Source organism: Leptonychotes weddellii, chromosome 12, assembly GCF_054177405.1.
Source record: "Leptonychotes weddellii isolate Sample4059 chromosome 12, ASM5417740v2, whole genome shotgun sequence".
Lineage (NCBI taxonomy): Eukaryota > Metazoa > Chordata > Mammalia > Carnivora > Phocidae > Leptonychotes > Leptonychotes weddellii.
In genome coordinates, this window is record NC_138380.1 from 38,238,857 (window position 1) to 38,259,971 (window position 21,115).

The 21,115-nt window shown below is 42.6% G+C and overlaps 1 protein-coding gene across 4 annotated transcripts in view; it reads left to right on the forward strand.

Annotated features, from left to right (window-relative positions):
• Positions 1–2,739: 2,739 nt before the first annotated feature.
• The window catches only part of DPY19L1 (dpy-19 like C-mannosyltransferase 1), an 88,197-nt gene continuing 69,821 nt past the window's right edge, over positions 2,740–21,115 (forward strand). For 2 of the 4 annotated variants that reach the window (XM_081800284.1, XM_081800285.1), the window contains exon 1: positions 2,749–3,183. In XM_081800284.1, coding sequence (XP_081656410.1) covers positions 2,886–3,183 — 298 coding nt within the window. In that variant the 5' untranslated portion in view covers positions 2,749–2,885. Of the gene's footprint in view, positions 3,184–21,115 lie in introns of all 4 variants that reach the window. The other 2 variants (XM_081800287.1, XM_081800286.1) reach the window with 2 other exon arrangements.

Sequence of the window (21,115 nt, forward strand, 5' to 3'; positions counted from 1 at the left end):
CACTATGTGGCAGGCACTGGCCTAAGGATACAGATATGAATACATTGCATTCCCGGCTCTTGTGGATCCCACAGTGATAAATGCAAAATGAAATCTGGCATGTAACCTTCCATGACTGTTCTAGTTTCTGCTCTACCACCCACGCTGTGTGAAATATACTTTTTTTTGGGGGGGGATGGAGGGAAGAGGAGCAAGAGGATATGCCTACTGTTTTATCCAGGTTTAATGACCCACCCGATGGGCATCATTTGTACAGCATGTATGGGAAGCAAGAACCTCAGGGGAGGTCAACTGCTCAGATAGCTGAGAAGCTTGAATCACACCCAGTGTAGGACTGGTCCAAAGAGCACACGGCTCTCCTTGCTTTTCTGTGCTCCACTCCCTTGCATCCTCACACCCACTGGAGACTGTCAGCCTGGCCTCTGGGAGGACAGAGGACCTACCATCCTCCTCACATACCATCCATTGCTTTGAACATTTATTGAGCAATTACTCTGATGGAAGTAATTGTTAGACACTTCACATACATTGTCTAATTTAATTTTTACAAACCTGTTGGATAGATGTTTTTATTACCCCCATTTTAAGGATGAGGAAGTTGGCCAAGGTCACAGGGCTGGCACATGTCAGCGCAAAGCTGGAACTGCGGCCTAAAATCATCATGTTTTTTCACCAATATCCCACACTGCCCCTCTCTGGGATTCTCTACTTGCTCTCTAAGAAAAGAAGAGGTCTCTTCAGTAGTGGTGGAGTTGATCAAAAGCCACTGGGTGTCTTAAATATAGTGTGCCTCTTTCAATTCAATTCAACAGACTTCCAGAGCCAGGCTCTGGGTTAGGTTCTGCAGGACAATATGAAACTGAATAGGAAAGACCGTCCTCTTGAAATTTGAGACTGTCGGAGACAGAACAAGGTGACTTTCAAGTGCACTACAGAACGCAGGGTTTTGAATCATCATTTGATTATGTAATTTCCTGCATTCATTTATTCATCCATTCATTCAACATGTATTTTCTCTGGTGACAGGGTACGAGTGGAAGGGAGGCAGTTCCTGAATCCAGCCTACCATGTAGAGGAGACAAACAATCCAGCAGTTCAAATACTGAACTTCCTTTTCCAGGTGTTGTTCCAATCATTAAAAAAAAGTCAGTCAAGAATTATTTGTATTACCTTTAACAGACACTGAATAAGTTTTTTAAAAATCTAATTAATAATAAATTCAAAATTAATCCAAGAGAGCAACACTGGATCCACCTGACACATTGTTTCAGAATTCAAGCATTCCCTGATACCACTTGCAATCATTTTTCTTGAAAAAGTCTCTAAAAATAGTTGTTCTCTGCTCCAATAAAAACAACAGCTGAAATCCTAATTCACAAAATACAGAGTATGAGGGATTACCAATTAGCATGGCAACATTTTTTTCCCTTTACAAAAGAATTCGCTGATCCTTAAAAAGGCGTAACAGAGAATGAACGCCAGTATTTAACTTCCCTCATAAAGACCTCGCTCAGTGGAGAAACTGAAGGGTGAGGATCCATAGCCACGTGAAGCCTCTGGAATTACAATGGAAATAATCAAACGATGTGACTTGATTTACAAAATTGGGACTTAAGGACAACTTTCTGGAACAAGCCCACTGAACACCGCAAGGTAGGGAAACTTTCAGTTAACCATAAAGCGGTAGGGCTTTGTGCAAAGAATTTGGGAGTGCGGTGCAATAGAGGGAGGGAAACTGGGCTTTGCCTGGTTTTCTTATTCTTGCTGGGCTTTCTTTACACACGCATTCCGTGCTCTGTGAGAGAAAATACGTTCTCAACTAAAGTTTTGTATTCTATCAGCAAATAAAGTTTCTCTGCTTTCTTTAAGTCACGAGATTACAGCGCTCGAAACTTACGGGACATACTTGTTGATAATCTTTCCTTCTCGGGCCGTTCAATTTGATCACCTTCAACCTGGGCTCCCAGCCTGGTTTTCACTTCACCATTGTAACGTGAGGCACACACTTACTTGTGCCTCGACGCTTATCACTCTCCCTGAGCTACTTTGCTGCCATTTTAAATCGGGTTGCACCGTCGGTCGCATCAGTGGACGGAGCTGCACTGGGCAGCGTTCCCGGTTGCGAGGCCACACACTGTGGAGTCAGTGAGACCGCGGCTTGACTTTTATCCGCCCGCCTTCCAGCGGCGGGGCCCCGGAGGCTGCAGAGCGCGCGCACAGCGCCCCCGGTGGTCGTTCCCGAGCGCCCCCTCCCCGGCCCAGCCCACCCCCGCGACGAGCCGCCTGGGCCACGCGGGCTTCGCGGGGCTCGACGCGCACCCTGAATCGGGTCCGAAACTTCGCCCGCAGCCCCCGCCCCGAGAGGGCCCTTCCTTCTTCCCAACCACTCTCAGAGGGAGGGGCGGCCGCTCCCCGAAGGCGTTCAGCGCCCAAGCCCTGACCGAGCCCCACGCGGGCGCCGAGCAGGGTGCGGGTCACGGGGCCGCCGCCAGGTCTTCCCCCTCCCGCGCCGGAAGTCCGCGCGTGCGCGCTGGCCGGCCGGGAGCGCGCGTCCGGCGCGGAGGGGCGGCGGGGGAGGGGCCGCGGCCGCTCACGGGGTGTCCCCGCCCCCGCCCCCCGGCGTTCCGCGGTCGCCGTGACAACCAGAGCGGCGGCAACGGCGGCGGGCGCGGGAGTCCGGCGCCGCCTCCCGGCCGTACCGCCAAAGCAAGCAGCCGCCGCCCGGCCTTGCAGCTCTCCCCGCCTCCCGGCCCGCGGGGAGGGAACGGCCCGCCCTCCGCCCGCCCGCCCGCCGGAGAGTGAGCGGCGCCCGGGCCGCCCCGCCAGCCCGCCGTTCCCCGGCCGCCGTCCGGGCGCGCGCAGCGAGCGGGCGCGACTATGCCAAGATGGTCCTGCAGGCGCGGAACAAGCACCGGGAGGCGGCCCCCAAGCCGCCCCAGCCGCCCCGCGCCTCTCAGTCGCCGCTGAGGGGGGCGCCGGATGCCGGCGCCGGGGAGCCCGGGCCCGAGCGCGCGCCCCGGTCCCCCGGACGCAAGGGCGCCGCGGGCAGGAAGGGGCCCCGCGCCGAGCCCGCCGCGCCTTCCGCCGGGGGCGGGCTCGGGGGGCGCCTGGTGGCCGGGCTGCACGGGGCGCTGGGCCTGCGGCGCGCGGGGCGCGGCCGGACCTGGACCACGCTCCTGCTAGGTGAGCAGCCCCAGAGCGCGGGCGCCGCCGGGACGCGGAACTTTGAGGCGCGGGCCCCTCTCCCCCTCCCCAGTACTCCCCTCCCACTTCCGCGCCGCTGAGCCCCGCCGCCCGGTCCCCGCCAGTTTGCAGCCCTCTCCGACTTTTCCTGGGACGTCCTCACCTCCTCCTCCCCTCCCCCTCCGCCTGGCTCAGCCTTCCTCGCTCCTTTCCAGTGAGCTCTCTGTCTCTGTTTTAAAAAAAAAAAAAAATGGCCCCGAGATCAACAGCTGCCCGGCCTGGCGGCGAACTGACAGGTCTGCGCTAACGAGACTTGGGCGCTGCTGATTGGCGCGGACCGGCCGCCTTCCCGTTATCTCGGCCCCTGCCCGGAGGATGGTTTGCTTTGGGTTGGAGGCGGTTCCGTGGAGCTGAAAGCAGAAGCCCGTTCCCCATTCTAGAAAGTTGCTAAACTTATAATTAAATTTTAGCGTGCTTTTTTCTTCTTGGCCGCAAACACCGCCGGTGGCACTTTGTGATTCCTCTCGGCACGTCACTTTCCAGGTTGTGTTGTGTTTTGGGCACTGGCGCTCTAATCCTCTCTTCTGACCTGGGAACGTTTGGTGTGGAGGGCTCCCCTCCTTTTCCGCTGCCATGCACCAAATGGATGATGTGCAGCGATGTGCTGAAAAAAATAAAGTTGAAACAGTGACAGGTTGTGGACCCACTTCAGGTTTCCTTTGTTTCCTGATTGACATTCCGATAAGGCGAGTTATAGCAGTTTGGATAATGGGCCTAATTTTTCTAAGCCAGTAAAATGTTGTAACACCGCCTTTTCTATATAATACCATTAATGGGCTTTGGCTACTGCATTATTTAACTGTTGGTGATTTATGCCTAATTATCCTTTCAAATTCCCTTAGTGGCCCAAGAGAATTTGGATTTCAATATAGGCGAAGGAATAGGACACAGCAATTCGGCTTCCCCTGACATAACATCCACCACTAGAAGCCACTCAATCATAAAAGGCCAGAGTCATCTCCGTGTGTGTGTGTGTTTGTTTGTGTTTTAATGGGCTCAGAAAGGTTATATATTGTTATGTATTGTAGATTCAAGCCAAGAAAAATTCAGTATTTTCAGTATATTCCTCCTCTTTTCAGTAGCGAGCTTGAAAAACCTTGCCAGTGTGCAGGTTAGATAAGTTCACCTTGGGGAGGCAGCATGGTACAATGGATGAGACAGGCTCCAAATCCTGTGCAGAGTGGTTGTTTGGTTTAAGTTTCAAATTATTTCCTTTGTGAGCCTCTTCTTTCTCTGTGACCTGAGATTATTGCCTCCCCTACTTACTCCAGGGGTGTGTTCTGAGGAGTAGAACTAAAAGGGGTGGCTAATATATGGGATGGCATTCTGTGTCTAAAGCGCCTGGGTGGCTCAGTTGGTTAAGCGACTGCCTTCGGCTCAGGTCACGATCCTGGAGTCCCGGGATCGAGTCCCGCATCGGGCTCCCTGCTCAGCAGGGAGTCTGCTTCTCCCTCTGACCCTCCCCCGTCTCATGCTCTCTCTCTCTATCTCATTCTCTCTCTCAAATAAATAAATAAAATCTTAAAAAAAAAAACTGTTTAAAAAAAAAAAAGCCTTTAACAAGTTTTAGTTGCTATTATAAAAGCGCCTGCATAATACTGATTTGTGACAGAATGAAGTTGCATTTTTGTTGAATGGCTAGTATAAACATTAACCACTTCGTAGTGAAATGTGGAGGGGCACCACTTCTTTTTCAGGGAGGTTACAGTAACAACCGTAGGATAATCATCTTGCCGTTTTCTCGTAATTGCATTTACTTTGAATCTTCTTTTATTGGATGGCTTAGCTTTGGATTTAGTGAGCATCATATTTAATGCTTATACCTAAATACAGTTTTGTATTAATAGAACAGTGTGGCACTTTACTTGACTTACCCCCTTGGGCATTGGAAAGAGGTACAGTGAAGGAGCTGTCCCACATTTTTGGGTGTACTCTGGACACTGGTCATTGGATGGAGTTTGGATGATTTTCTACATCTACAAGAGGCCATCTACAGGATTTTGAAGAATGATCAGACACAGGATGTTTGGTTCTTCCTCTGGCCCTGTACCCTTGGGTCCTGCAAAAAGGAGCAAAGTTTAGACATTTTTGAAAGCTTCCTCATTCCCTCTCTTCTTGCCCTTCGCAGAATGAGCATGAGTTGAGCTGACATCTTACAGGTCTTTAGTGTGGGATTTTGCTATCACAAAAATGGCTTCATTTATATTTGGGGAAAAAAAGTTTACAACCTGAAGCTCCCTGATAGAAGCACACATCTTTAAGAGTTAGAAACTGACTAGAGGTTCTCGGTTCGGTTTCCTTCATCTCCTCCATACGTGCTAAGCACTGATGAGCTAGCCCTTTCTTTTTTTTTTTATTTTTTTATTTTTTTTAAAGATTTTATTTATTCATTTGAGACACAGAGAGAGAGAGAGCATGAGCAGGGAGAGAGGCAGAGAGGCAGAGGGAGAGGGAGAAGCAGGCTCCCCGTTGAGCAGGGAGCCCGATGCGGGGCTCGATCCCAGGACGCCGGGATCATGACCTGAGCTGAAGGCAGACGCTCAACCATCTGAGCCACCCAGGTGCCCCGAGCTAGCCCTTTCTGCTGTTGGGCAGTGATAAGCACTGTTAAAAAAATCTGCTTAATAAACATACATGTTTTTCTTATTTTTGGACATTATTGGCTATTTATTTAGTGGTAACAGTCGTAGTAAAGAATTGTTTGTCAGATGTTTGTTTTTTGAAGTGTCAATCCAATAGCTCCCTACACATCAGTCAGGGGGAGCAGCAGTATAGTAAAGAAAAACCATGATGCTGTTTTTCTCCAGCTTTATTCACCATAACTCACAGGAAGCAATACAATTTACATTAAACCTGCTCACACTTCTGAAAGTGCAACCCAGTACATTTATGCACGTGTCTGTTACTCCATTTAGGTATGTCGGTGTCCTGGCAGGAAACAGATTCAATAAACGGACTCTTTTCAGAAGTGAACAGTTTTAAGGAACCCATAAAAGACACTGAAACACCCATGACTGTCTGCAGTCAGAAGGTGCTACCACCTCTGGGCCTCCAGGGGAAGGGGAGCTTCATCAGGAGCTGACTCCAGGGAGAGCTGTGCTGTGGGAGCAGGATCTCCCAGGAAGAGGGACCCCAGACCCTCTCCTCCCACCCTTTGCTCTCCAGCTCATGCCCCTCACTGGCTAACGAATTGGAACCCCTCTGGCAAGGGACCCGGCTGAATCATTCTGTAGGGTTGGGAATAAGGCAGAGAAGGGAGGAGAATGGATTTAGAGAAGCAATGGAGATCAGCAAATATGTGCATATACTTGAAACACGTTTCATGTAACAATACTTACTCCTATAATGTACAGTATACTCTGATTTCTTATTCTGTCCTTTTTAAAAGAAATGCCATTTATTAACTTTTGAGTTTTATGATCTAGTATTATAGCCTGTGGTTTGAAAACACTGCCTTAGAAGAACTGTTTTCTGGTTCTATACCTGTTTTAAACTAGTTGGGGGCCTGAGCAAAGCATTTAGCTTCTCTGAGCCTCAGTTTGTATATATGTAAAAATGGGAGGACTGGATTAGACTGGTGGCTCTTAATCTTAGCAAAACTGGACTAGAGTCACCTGGAAGCTTTAAAAAATCCTGATAGCCAAGCCACACATCAGACCAATTAAATCAGAATCTGAGGTGGGGTGAGGTGGAGGGAAGTGTCCGTAATTTTAAAGTCGTATGTCCTGCCTCTACTTAGTAGCAGACTGTCTAGCATCACGGAACTGACGTTCCTATATGGCAATGACCCCCTAGTACTAAGGGCTTCTTGCCTTCCCGCTTTTAATTAATTAATTATTTATTTTATTTTTTAAAACTTTAGAAAAGATTTTATTTATTTATCTGACAGAGAGAGAGAGCACAAGCAGGGAGAGTAGTAGGCAGAGGGAGAAGCAGGCTCCCCTCTGAGCAGGGAGCCTGATGTGGGGCTCGGTTCCAGGACCCTGGGATCATGACCTGAGCCAAAGGCAGACACTTAACCGACTGAGCCACCCAGGTGCCCCTTCCCTCTTTTAAGGCAGGGGCACAGACAGTCCAGTTTGCCCAAGTTTCTCCTAGTCTCTGTTGTTTTCCCAAAACTGGGGCTGTGAGGTGCCATTCATCATCTGATATGGCTGTTATTTTAATTAGAGTTTCTTGTACCCATGTCTATTATCAAAAGAAGGAAGTAAAAAGGACAGCTGGAGAGGGCTCTGTGTTTCAAGGGGAAATGGGAGGAGTCCTTTCCTTTGTGGAAGTGAAGAATATGTATGTTAAACATGCAAATGAAGCATGCCAGTGGTGAAAGACTACAAGGTAAGATGTCATTTACAAAACATAATGAAATCGTAACCTGAGTATGGAAGAGAGAGATAATGAAAACTGTTGTTTTTTTCCCTTACATCTGTCCTACTTGGCTCGTTTATGTTACCTGTCTGGTTCCTAAGGTCAACGGCAACTGCTCTAAGTGGGTTCTTTATTGGTAAGGCTTCCCATATGCAGCGTGATGACATTTTGGGTTGAATAAATCTTTGTTTGGTGAGGGGTGTCCTGTGCATTATGGGATGTTAGCAGCATCACTGGCCTCTACCTGTTAGATGCCAGTGGTACCTCCCCAGTTGTGACAACCAAAATGTCTCCATATGTTGGTAAATGTCCTTTGGGAAGCAAAAATGCGACAGGACCACTGCTTTTGTTAGCCACAACTTATGGGAGTGTGAAAGCCCATGTAATGGGAAACACATATGACTTCTTAGGGGCACAAGGGGTGAGAAAGTGGGTCAAGGCAGAGGTTGAGGCTAGGTGTTAGCAATGGGGCTGGAGAGGAGGCAGCGTGGTGTGTTTCAAGTAGCAGAGGCGTCTCAGTACTGACCTGCATTTGGATCTTGTTTCTACACATAAAAGCTATAGATCCCTTAATGTCTGACTCTTGGCTGCCTCCTCTTTAAAATGGGGATGATAAATGCCCCACATGGTTGTGGTAAAGAATAAATAATACATGTAAACAGAGCTTTATTCATGTTCACCAATTACTGAATGCCTGCTATGCCTGATGCTAGTTTTGGGGGATAAGATGGAAGACAAGACAGCTGTAGCCTCTGTCTCTATGGAACCCCATTCTAAAAGGCTCAGGGACAAATAAAAATAATAGTACATTGCAGTAAGTCCAGTGGAGGAAAGAAAAAAGTGGCTGAGACAGAAAAAACAGGAGATACCTGCTTTAGAATCAGGAAAGTCTTTGGGGAGGTAGCCTTAGAAGTGAGCCCTAAAGGCAGAGAAGATGCGCACCGTCTAGAGGAAGAGAAAGGGCAGTGTGGGCGTGGCACACAGCACGTGCTGAGGTAGGCCACAGCTTCGCGTGTCCAACACGACAGAGGCATGAACCAGATCTCCTTAAGGAGCTTGGGTTTTATTCCTACTACAATGGGAAGTCACTGAGGAGTGTTGAACAGGAGAGTAACATGATTTAATTTTTATTTTGAGAAATCTACTCTTGGGAAAATGGGCTGTGGAGTACAAGGGCAGAACAGAGAGAAACCAGTGGGGAGGCTCCGGCAGGGATCTGGTAAGAGAGTTGTTGGCCGTGATGAAGGGGGGTAGATTTGAGATCTGTTTTGGAGAGAGAAATGGTAGGATTTGCTGGTGAATAGGACTTGTATTGAGGGAAAGGGAAGAGCTATGAATAATTTCTAGGTTTTGGCTGCTGTAAGTGGGAAAACAAGGTGGCATTCACTGAAATCGTGAAGACTAGGGGCATTAATTAATGCTAGACTAGGGGCATAGATTTGAGAGGAAAGATCGAGAATTCTATCCTGGACATGGTACCTTTGAGACATTTGTGAGATGTCCCAGTAGAACTGTCAAGTGGGCTGTGGGACATAAGAGAAGGTGTCAGAATGGAAACAAAATAGGACATCCCTAGCAAATGGGTGGTATTAAATTAATGGGAATTGATAATAGCATCTTTTACTGGTACTGATATGCCTGTGTGCCAGGCATAGTTCTAAGTGCTTTAGATTTACTCATTTATCTTAAACTCATTTCACTGCTAACTCAGTCCCGACCATGACATTGTGATCATCATACCCGTTTTATCAGATAGAGAATCTGAGGCACACAGATGTTAAATAACTTGCCCAAGATCATCCCTAGAATGTGGAAGGCTCAGGATTTGAACCCAGGCAATGTGGCTTCAGAGTTCATGCTCTTAACTCCTATGCTGTATTTTACCTTCTCTAGGGTGAGTATAGCAAAAGAAGAAATGAAGCCCCAGGACTCAGTTCAGAGAAACCTCCAACATTTAGTGCTCAATAAGTGTTAGCTTTCTTGTTTCTTCCTTTAGGGGTAATAGAGAAAAGAGGGATCATGCATAGGGATATGGGAATAAGAAGTGGAAAGAGGACATATTAGGTATGGCATAAGGGACAAGAACAGCTGAGGAACTATGAAGGCACAGGGACCACTGGCATCTTAGTGGGATGGCTTTCAAACAAACACTTAGATACTGAGCATCAGCTCTAAGGGTATATTAATATATAGAGTTTGGGCCAGTACATTTCCCTGGAAAGCCAGTGAATGAAATGGGAATTTGGAATTTAAAGAGTTTCTTCAATGTTTAAAACCAGTTTTTTCTTTCTGAAATAGACTTCTGGTTAACTCTAAAGAACATTTATAATCATTTAAACATTTTTATTATTAAAATAAACAGAAGGGTTCTGAAGATGTAATATTCATGTGTGCTCAAATAACAAATGTGATGAGTTTGGACTGTGTAAATATAAGGATATATTACCAATTTGTGATTGATTTTTGGCCTATAATACAGCATCAATACTGAAAGCAGATAAAACTTTATTATACACATGCATATTTGGATGTTGCTAAGTTTTGAACTATAGCCTTTTTTATAACTTTTATACACTAAGCCTGTTAGGCTGTATTAATGTTTCTTAAAGTTTATGTTAATGATTTACATTATCACAGAGACTGTAAGTCCCTGTGTGCATGTTTCTAAGCAGGGTAGCTTTAGGCTTTATAATTTAGGCATAATTTATAATTATAAGCTAATTTATCTTTTGCCATCAGATTGTACTTTCTTCCAGGGAAGAGTTTGCTAGTTTTCTTTAGTTACCATTCTAATGAGTATTAGTCATCAAAGTTAGTAAAAATTGCATCTATTTCTAGGTCAAGACCTTTATGCTGCTGTTTAATTCCATAAAAGGCAGTCTCATTTCATAGGAAAGATCACTTCTCCATGGGTGAGCTTTCATAATTCAAGAATCAGTGAATAGGAATAAATTTAAAAGTGGAAGAATTGATTTTTTAGAGTACATAAATCTACAACTATTGTAACTTTTTTTTTGCTTCAATACTATTTTTTATTTTCTCAGCATTGTTATTTCCCCCCCCCCTCCCGAGTACATTTAAATGAACAGCTCACATATCTTCACGTTTGTCTGGCATATTCCTCCGTGTTTGACTTCCTTTCCAAAGTAACCAATTGTCAGGTATGTTATTCAGGTCTGTCACTACACATGATCAATGTTTGGGCAGCATTTTGTAATTTTAACTTCTGGCAGCAAATGTTAACATAACCTAGTCACCAAGATCACTCACAGAAGTTCTATTGTGATTCGTTGTACTGACCAAGGATAGGGTGAGTTTTTCTTCTAGTTTACAGTAGTACCAACTGTATCTCAAACACAGTTTATAAATTACTTGGCCAATTACTTTTGAAAACTTGCCGTCCTGACAAATTTTTAACTTGGGAAGATTGTTATAATTGAGAAGAGTGAGGCTTTAGTCATATTTTTATACAACTCAACTCAGATTTGCCTAATATGCTACTGCTCTGCACTGGATTTGTCTATTACTTCCTAATAGTAATCACTGCTTTTTCATGCAGCTTTTCAGTGCTTCAGTTGTCAAACGTCAGAATTTTTTCCCCACATTTTAATAATAATCATAAAGTACTTATGTAACTAGCACAGTGCCACTGTTTTCCACTACATTTAAAAGTTTTTTTTAATAAGACCTTATTTCTCATTCTTTTGTCATCTTTGATCTCCATGGAAATATCATAAGAAATCTAGAGCTGAAAGGTTAGCTACTGGAATTTTACATGTGAAGAAAGTAAAGTAGGCCAGGTGAATGGCCTGACAGCATTAGTGAGTTCACAGGGGGTGGTTTGAGATTGAAGTTAAGGTCTTTTGGCTTGTTAAGTATATCTGTCAAATTGTTGGTTTCAGATCTCTAGTTTTAGGCAACTGTCAAAAACCCGTCAAAGATACATTAATGGGGGGGGTGCCTGAGAGGTGCTGTCCATTGCGTGTCTCACGCTTGGTTTTGGCTGGAGATCTCAGGGTCATCAGATGGAGCCCTCCCTCGGGCTCCACACTCAGCATGTTGTCTGCTTAGGACTTTCTCTGCCCTGGTGCCCCCCAAGCGCCCCCCTCTGAAATAAATAAATAAATCTTTTTTTTTTTTTAAAAGACACTTTAATAGGAAAATGACCTCCTATATTCTAAGACCTGATAACTCTCTTGGCAAGAGCACTACTTTGCTGGCTTCTGCTTATTTAGGGGAATCATTCTGTTATATCCTTATGGTCAAACTGTTAGACTCCATTTTGTTTTTCTTAACTATTTTATGAAAACGACTAGATTCTGAATTATTTTTGATTGGTTGGTTGGTTGGCATTAGTATAAAAACAGAGTAAAATAGTAATAAGTGGTATCATGGTTTTCTTAACCATTAAAGAATAGGGTAAACTGTGATATCCAAGGGCAGTTTGCAATTTGTGGGGGAATCTATAACCTGAAGATTGGAATGGGTTATTGATTAATGAACTTGTTAAAATCTCTTGCCTGGGTTTATATTGTTTATGCGTGGATCTTTTTTTTCCCCCTCTAAAGAAGAGATGCAGCTTCTACACTTTTTCCATTAGGTTTACTAAAGTTTTGCAGTTTTGCTATGATTGCTCAGAAGCATTTAATGGGCTAGCATATTATTTTGGGTCTATATTTATCTAGCTACTTGCACTTAAAACACTGAAATGCCTTTTTTTTTTAATAAGGAAAAAGCTACTTTACGAAAATTACTAATGTAGGTTACTGTTTGATTTAGAAATATTTGTGTTCACATTATGTGAGGACAAGATTTTAAAGGAAGTTAGAATTTGTTGCTTTAAAAACCCATATGCTGAGCAATTGTTCTATTAAGTATTCCCTACTTTAATATATGTATATGCATAAATGTTTAAAAATGTGAACATTTACTTTGTAGATTTCTCTGTTTAGAAGCCTAATTATATTCTTTTTGAGGGTGGTGATATACATTTTCTGTGCTCTGTTTTCATATATTCATTTTAAAATAAGACTTTGTCCTTGATTTTTAAATTACTTCTAAAGAATTTCCTTCCATATGTGAATTCATTCTTTTGGTTAAATGTGCTTATTATCATTTTCATGTCCGAGCTTCTTGTCCAAAGGACATCAGTGGTCAGAGTCACAGAATCCAGGCTTTCCTTCAGTATTGGTGCATCCCAATCATGTGACCTTGCACCTCCTAGGAAAGTAAGAGTCATATTTGACTATGAGGACTCCTGGATCTTTTTGCTTAATATGTGAAAGTGTTTTGTAAACTGCAACTGATAAAACAGATATTAGACGTTGTCATTGTAATTGAGAGCTTCCTAATTTTTTCCTGTTATAAGGTACTGTTTGCTCAATGCCAAATATATGGAGGAGGTTCAAATGAGCTAAAAGTCAGCCTTGCAGCCATAATCACATAGACCCCTGAATTCTAGATCTTAGTAGTAGGGTCGTCATACATGACTGAATTTTAAAGCAGTCATGGTTCTTAGGACTCAGTAGCTCTAGAAATAAATTGAGTGCATTTCTTTTTTTCTCCATCCAAAAAAGAAAACAAATTAAAAGGACCAAACCTACAAAGACTTTTAGTTTAGGGAGCAGGAAGATCAAAATGAAAACAGAAAATAACCAGGCAGGCATCTTGGAGAGTGTGAAGTCTGAAGTATTAGTAGTAATTGTTGTAGCTATACAAGGTCATGAAGTGCGAGGGATAGAGATAGCCAAGTAAAAACTGCTTATTCACATTTGGTAAAAATGAGGCTCACAGAGGCTAAATTACTTATAAGTCATAAAAAATCCAGGGACTATTTCTTTTTAAGAGTGACTTTCTTGCCAGGGGAAGTAAAAAAGGATTTGATTTTTAATTTTAATTTTTTCTCTTTCTTAATCATTGTTTTCTGCTGTGAGGATTTTGACAATTTCTCCTTCAGAGTATCTTTTGAATTAATATTTGCCTTTTCCTAATAAAAATTGCTAAAAGTGTAGATTTCCAAGCCCCAAGTGAAAGCTTTTGAATCGGGGTCTTTGCGAGTGGGGTGCAGTCTTAATATGCCTCTCCTAGATTAATGTTCTCATCCCTAGTTGAGAACATTAGAATCACCCCCTGTGCCAAACCTAGCAGTGTTCAAAGCTCCCAGGTGATTCCACTGTGCTGTCAATGTTGATACATTGTCTTAAAAGTGTTTATATATCATCTGAGGGGCCTTGATAAAATGTGTATTTGGAGTTAGGCTTCTGGGGTGGGACCCAAGAATCTGCATTTCTAACCAACTCTCAGGTGATACAATTACTGCTGGAGGACACTTGGAATACAAAGAGCCAATCTCACATTAAATTTTGTGAACTATCACCTACATTTTGTTCCAGTCATTTTTGTACCAATGATAATTAACCTTGACTGTACATCAGAATCACTTGTGAATTAAAAAAAAATCCTGGGGTGCCTGGGTGGCTCAGTCAATTAAGCGTCTGCCTTCGGCTCAGGTTATGATCCCAGGGTCCTGGGATGGAGCCCCACATTGGCCCTTGCTCAGCAGGAAGCCTGCTTCTCCCTCTTCCTCTGCCCCTCTGCCTGCTCTGCTCTCTCTCTCTCAAATAAATAAATAAAATCTTAAAAAAAATCCCTGGAGTTTCAGGTTTAGGGGCTCTGGATGAATACTCAAATACCTCTAGTTTTATTTAATGCCACTGATAATTCTAATGCAGTCCCAGGATTTAGTAATAGAGCCACTGTGACTCTATTACTGCGTTATGATGTAGTCTCTCAAACTTGCTTTCGTTCTTTATTGAGTGGCTCAGTGCTTCCCAGCCTTTTTCACATCATGGCACACATAGGAAATGAGAATATTTGTGTGGCATGGAGTGGGGAAGTGGTGTCTTCAAAGCCTGGAGGTTACTGGCCCCTGGGGACTCTAGTCCTCTTATTCTTAGCACACCAGGCCCCACTGGTTGAGAAGCTTTGTTAACTCCTTTCCTGGTGTTCCTGGAGCTCCGAGAGCCTGACACACTGTATATATAGTGAGTGGGCCCTCAATAAACGTTGTCTTGTTATTGCCTTTATCATTTATATTCTGTACTGTGTTAGTTATGGGAATTTTTTTTTCCTGTTGGAGCCCAGCCACATAACTTTCCTGTAGCTGTCTTCTTTTCTGGCTACCCACCATAAATCCCCACCTAAGTGGTAATCATGGCTTGAGCCCTGTCCCTCCCTCCCATCCCACTTTAATAGACCCTGCCTTGAGGAAGTCATTACTAATCTGCCTTTTCAGATTTTTTTTACAGTTAGTAGACTTTTGTGCCCTTTGCTTGAGTGCCTAATGTGTTCTCTCGTTATTTCATGCACCTAAATCTTATCTCTCAAAGGTTTTATTTTTGATGTTGGCTAATATTTCTTTAATGTTGTTGGTTTCTAGGAAAATGTGTTATGCATCTAGTAGGCATTTAGATACTTGTTGACTTTAGAGCACTTATAACTCTTAAAAATCTAGGTGCTAGAAAGAAGACGGGAGCTGAGCTCGTGGTATACATGACTGTTTTCTCTTTTTTAAACTGGGTCCTACAGAATGTCTTTTCACTTGTTACTTCACTACACAGAAACTGGCCTCTGTTTCATTCTAGGTACTATAGGCTGAAAATATGATTTCTTCCAATATTAATTTTTTTTTAAAGATTTTATTTATTTATTTGACACAGAGAGAGACAGCTAGAGAGGGAACACAAACAGAGGGAGTGGAGAGGGAGAAGCAGGCCTTCCGCGGAGCAGGGTGCCCGATGTGGGGCTCGATCCCGGGATCCTGGGATCATGACCTGAGCCGAAGGCAGACGCTTAACGACTGAGCCACTCAGGCGCCCTTCCAATATTAATTTTATTGTAATATATATACCTTCATGTAATGGGAACCCTTTGAGCATTTTGGAATGCTTAGATACTATCTTTAGATGTGTAGGTTTTTATTTAGTTGAGTACATTCTGTAGTTTCTCTTACATGGTGATCATCATTTAACAGTTCAACCCAGTGAGGTGCCAGGCATAATTAATTCTAAGAGGTGTAGATATTAAGATGAATTAAACACAAGTTCAGCCTCAAAGCCTTTGCATTCTAGCAGAGGAAACTGTTTCGTGCATGACTAGCTATTTAGGTGCTGTAATAAAGGTATTTTAGCTAGGGTGGCAGGATAAGCTTCACAAAATGCCATATTTGATTTCCTGTGACTTTGAAGGATGAAATAGGAGTTTATAGGCAGAAGCAAAGGCATAGCATCATAAAACATGTGGTATTTTAGGGGATTGTTGTCCAGTGCAGCCAGCAGGAAAGGTGTGTGGTGGGGATTAACTGGAAACAGACCAAAGTGTGGGCTCCATGGTCTGAGCCGTGGGAAGTCATGGAACTTTTCAAACAGGGGGATGAGATGCTTAAACCTGTACATTTAGAAATTGACTGCATTCTCCAGGATGGATTGTTGATGTGGAACGAGACTATTTACTGGTGCCTTTTCCTTCTGGAAAGAAACTTTTAAACTCTGAATAGACCCTTGAGAACAATAAGAAATGATTAGTAATATTAGGAAGAGGTTGAGTATAGAGATTGTCAAGGTTGACTTGGAAACCTTGTCCAATAGATTTAAGGGGAGCATCCTTAACCTCTTTTTATGTCATTTGTCACTTGAGGGTTAGAAAGGCTAAAACTCTTTAGAATGCTTTAAGTATGGATTAACCTCAATTTAGGAATAAGTTGTATTAAATCTTGCAAGTCATTTTGGACTTAGAATACATTTTTCCATGTAAATATTTTTACAAGATGAGGTCATCAGATGCTGACAAATGGGAGAGGAGGCAATTCTGTCCCAGTGGAAAGAAATGGAGGTTTCGAATTAGAACCACATGGCTCCAGATGGTTCTTGCCATTTATCAGTTATGTGCCTTTGGGGGAAATGACCTCTTGAAGTCCCAGTTTTTCATTTGTAAAATAGGAATAAATACCCCCAAGGCTGTGTGAGAATCAGATGAGAGTGTTGGTGAAGGTGCTCTGAATTTCAAGTCAAGTACTGGTTAGGAAGTACACACGTAAAGAAAAATGTAACCTGGATGGGACAGTGTATTCCTGATAAGGAAACCTGTTGCTGGCTGCAGTTGCAGGGGAGCCTCTGCGGGTTAGCACCGAGGGGCAAGGGGGGAAGCAGCCCACCTTGGCTTCATGGTTCTTGCTCTCCTCCCTTGAGGAGGACGAAGAAAGGACAGTGGGTATCCAGCACTAGAGTGCATGAGCTGGGTATCTTAAAAATGCCAATCACAGGGGGCTCTACTTTGCAGCAATCCTGATGGGGCTGGGGGTGGGTTGTCCATAAAGGGACCAGAGACTTCAGAGTCATCTTCTCAGGAGGGGCAACTTGAGGGAAGGGAGGAAGCTGGGAGAGGAGGTGAGTACAGGCAGGGTTTGGGTGCTGGGTGGAGAGGGAATAGGGTTTAGGAGCCCCCCACCCCCCGCCCCGGATTGAGTAGAACCTATGGAAAAGCCCCCCTCTCCCATTTCTTTTCTGTTCCTCCTGCCCTCCCTCCTGCTGCTGAGCACTAGGGGCCAGGCATTGGGGTGGGAGCAGGGGGCATCCCCTCCCTACTTTCCCAAGGCCCTGGACTTGCTGGTGTGGGGCCACCCAGAGGAAAAGGACAAAGGCCAAGACTGGCCTTAGAGAGCTGTGGCTAGGCTAGAAGGAGGGGTGTCAGAGGGAGCTGAGCTGGGGCGGACCTCGGGGACCTCACCTAGGGGTGTGCTGCACCAGGCTGCTTGTAGATGGGGTGGGGTGGGGGACGTGTCTAATTTGCACTAAGTAAGTGGGGACTCGATTTTTGGAAAAAAAGAAAACAACCCACAAATCTATTACATACATAAGTGTGTGTATGTGTATCCATCAATCAAAGCACATTCAACTTAATTATGTAGACATGATTTAGATTATTTCAGTTTCCTCCTTAATTATATCACGTTGTATCCATTCATTCAGCAAACATTTGAATTGAGCTCTGTGCTCAACTATGTGCTCAGCTTTGTGCTAAATACTATAGTATAAACTTCAGTAAAACATTGTTTTTTCCCTCAGAGAGTTACATTCTAGTTTGTTTAAAGGAGATTCTAATAATAGGAGAAGAACAATTTTCAGTGAAGAGGCTGTTCATCCCATGAAACTAAAAATTGATATAATGTGACATATAATCTGGTACAAAATTTCTTTAATCAGAAAGTGGTAGGAGTGTCCAATTTAGTTTCAGAGTGTTGGTAATTTAGCTGCTTCCAGCAAAACATAAGAGCCTTTCAGAATTCTCAGCCATAGGATTGCAATCTTTTGAATTAGATTACAGAGCAAACCTTCTTTCCTTGAACACTTTTTTCTTATGGGATAGGCTTGGATTTTTGAAAGTTTTTTTTTTTTTTTTAATGTTCTGATTAAAAGAAAAAAAACACGCTATATTTACCATGGTCCCTTAGAATGACAAAAAATAGCATATGTATTAAAATGGAAAAAAGGGATTATCAATTTTGTGACACTCCCAAAGGACTATAGACGGGGTTGATAATCACTGGACTAAATTTTTTTTTTTAAAGATTTTATTTTATTTTATTTTGACAGAGAGAGACCCAGCGAGAGAGGGAACACAAGCAGGGCGAGTGGGAGAGGGGGAAGAGGGTTCCCGCCGAGCAGGGAGCCCGATGAGGGGCTCGATCCCAGGACCCTGGGATCATGACCTGAGCCAAAGGCAGACGCTTAACCGACTGAGCCACCCAGGCACCCCATCACTGGACTAAATTTAGAGAAAATCATTTATAATCTTTTCGGTAGGCAAGAAAGCAAGAAAAGCTCTTTAGGGGTGCCTTTAGGAGTTTTTGTCATTTTATGTCTTTATGCTTAAATTATATGCTCACAAGGCAGTATCTGCTTTACTGGGGCTTTCATTTTCAAATGACATATATAGATATACACACATGCACACTTATTTCAATTTTGAATAAATTACTCTTGATCTTAGCCAAAAGGCCGAGAAGCGATCAATTTTGAATAAATTAAAGCATAACTATATATTTTTCTTTTGGGGGGGCAGGAAGAGAGGGGGAGAAGGACAAAGGGAGAGGGAGAAAGAGAATCTTAAGCAGGCTCCACGCCCAGCATGGAGCCCCACACAGGGCTCGATCTCACAACTCTGAGATCATGACCTGAGTCGCAATCAAGAGTAGGATGCTTAACCGACTGAGCCATCCAGGCACCCCATAACTCTACATTTTTATATAAAAATTGGTAGTTTCTGTAAAACATACTGCTTATGTCAGTAGATGAATTGCAACTTTTCCTCCCTTTTATCTTAAGAAAAAAAAAAAGGAGGGGAATAAGACACTTTAGGGTAAAGGGAAGCCTGGCTTTTGTCTTATTACCCACCCACCCCCATCCTCCTCAAGAGGCTATGGCATGTATGGCTTTCTTGTAAGAGTTCTTGTCCTCAGCTTCCCTTTCTCTGTCTACTCATTTTGTTTACTTATGCAAGTTACTCAAGTTAGTTCTGGAAAAGCACTTAAAAAGTATCTGGCATGTCATAAGAATGCAAATGTTAGCTGCTTTATTATTATTACTACTAAATTGAATGGAACAAAGGAATTAAAAATACTGGGCAGATTATGAATTGACCCTGGAGGTTATGAAAGAGCTAGGTTCAAATGCCTGGAACTCTAAGAATTGTTTAGTGCTTCAGCGATTGAATTAAAGGAAGGCACCAAAGGCCACTTGGTACCTTTGTTCTTCTGAGGAATTGTGGTATTCTGAGGAAGTACAGAGGTGATGGCCTTGAGAAATCCTATTTATCACTCTAGAATTGTGAAGGTTAAAGGCTAAAAGCATATGTGAAATGTATTGCCAATGAAGTCAGTAGAAGACCAGATGCCCTCTTTTGCCAGAATTACTTAGTATTATTCTAGAAGTTTATTATTGTCAAATGAGAAGAGGAAACTAATAGCAAATTTATAATATAGGAGCAAAATTATCATTTTTAAATAATATTGTTCAAAATAGAGGATTGAAGATGACAAGCCAAAAAATATAAGAATTAATAATAGTTTAGTAAATGAGTAAAAAATAAATATATTGCATAAATAAACTTCAAAAATAAATACATTAACAATATCTAACAAAGTATAATAAAAGATTTCATGGATCTTAGTAGAAAAAATGTTAAGCTTACAAGAAAAGACTTAAGAAATATGAATTAACTGTATAATAACTATGAATTTTCCTGATAGGATTTTTGTCAAGGCAATTGAAAAGGAAGTTGAGTAATTGAACCCATGTTTATGGGTATAAAGATATGGATTCATATCGTTAACATGTGGATTCTTTCCAAATTAATTTATAAATGAAATCCCAATTATAATCTCAAAGGGATTACCAAAGTATGTGTGTCAAGTGTTGTGTATGATAAAGATGGCATTTACATTCTGTGAGAGAAGAATGGTTTATTCAGAACATGATAGATTATTGAGAAAATAAAACCCAAACTTCATTATTGCAGGGTGAAGTGTTTAAAGGCAGAAACCAAAAAGGAAATGGATGGTAGATTTGTCAACAAGAAAAAATCGAAAATTTGAAAGATCAAAGTACCATATATAAGCAAATGTCACATGACAAACCTAGTTAAATATTTGCAGTTGTAGTGATCTAGAAAGAGTAACTTTTGTCTTGTATAACCATTAATATCTCCTAGGTAAAGTGTATTTTTTAATTTTTAAAAATATAAATACTTCTTTAAGAATAAGACAATAAGATCTAGACTGGTTTTCATTTCTAAGAGCATTTTCATAGTTCAATTCCTCATTAGTTATTTAATCAGAAGTCTGCAATAAGTTGAATCTTGTGGCATAAGAAAATTGTTATTTTCTGGATTCATCTTAATATGTTTTTTGTACTTGGACAGGAAGCAACTATTGATTCTCCTATGAGACTGATTTTATTATTAGCTTGTTTTCTCTTCCTTACCTTTCTTCCTTTTACCCTGATGAGAGAAAACTCTAAAGGCCTCAGATATAAGGGAAGCCATTTTAGATTTCTTTCTAAGTCAGCATGACTCTACATAAACTTGGTTTATACCAAAAGCCTGATATATGGCCTGCCATGCATACATTATACACCTGCTTTGTAAATGAGTAGCCTAAAGGAAAGCCATCTTGTCTTTAAGATATCGATCAATGCTCCTACTCCTATATACCTTGACATTAAAACTCGTGTTGCCTGCCTGTATGCTAATCTATAATCTTTTGAGTTTTTACAAGATGTAAAAAAGTATGTTACCCTGTAAAAACTGTTTATTCTACAAAGCACTTTCTTCCCTGTGAAGAGTGTGCTTCCTGGGCAGCTGTCCTAACTTGGCCTCCAGTAAAACTCTTTTCTTACTTTTAGAGATTCTAAAATGTTTGCTTGTTTTGCGTCAACAACCCCTCCATCTCTTC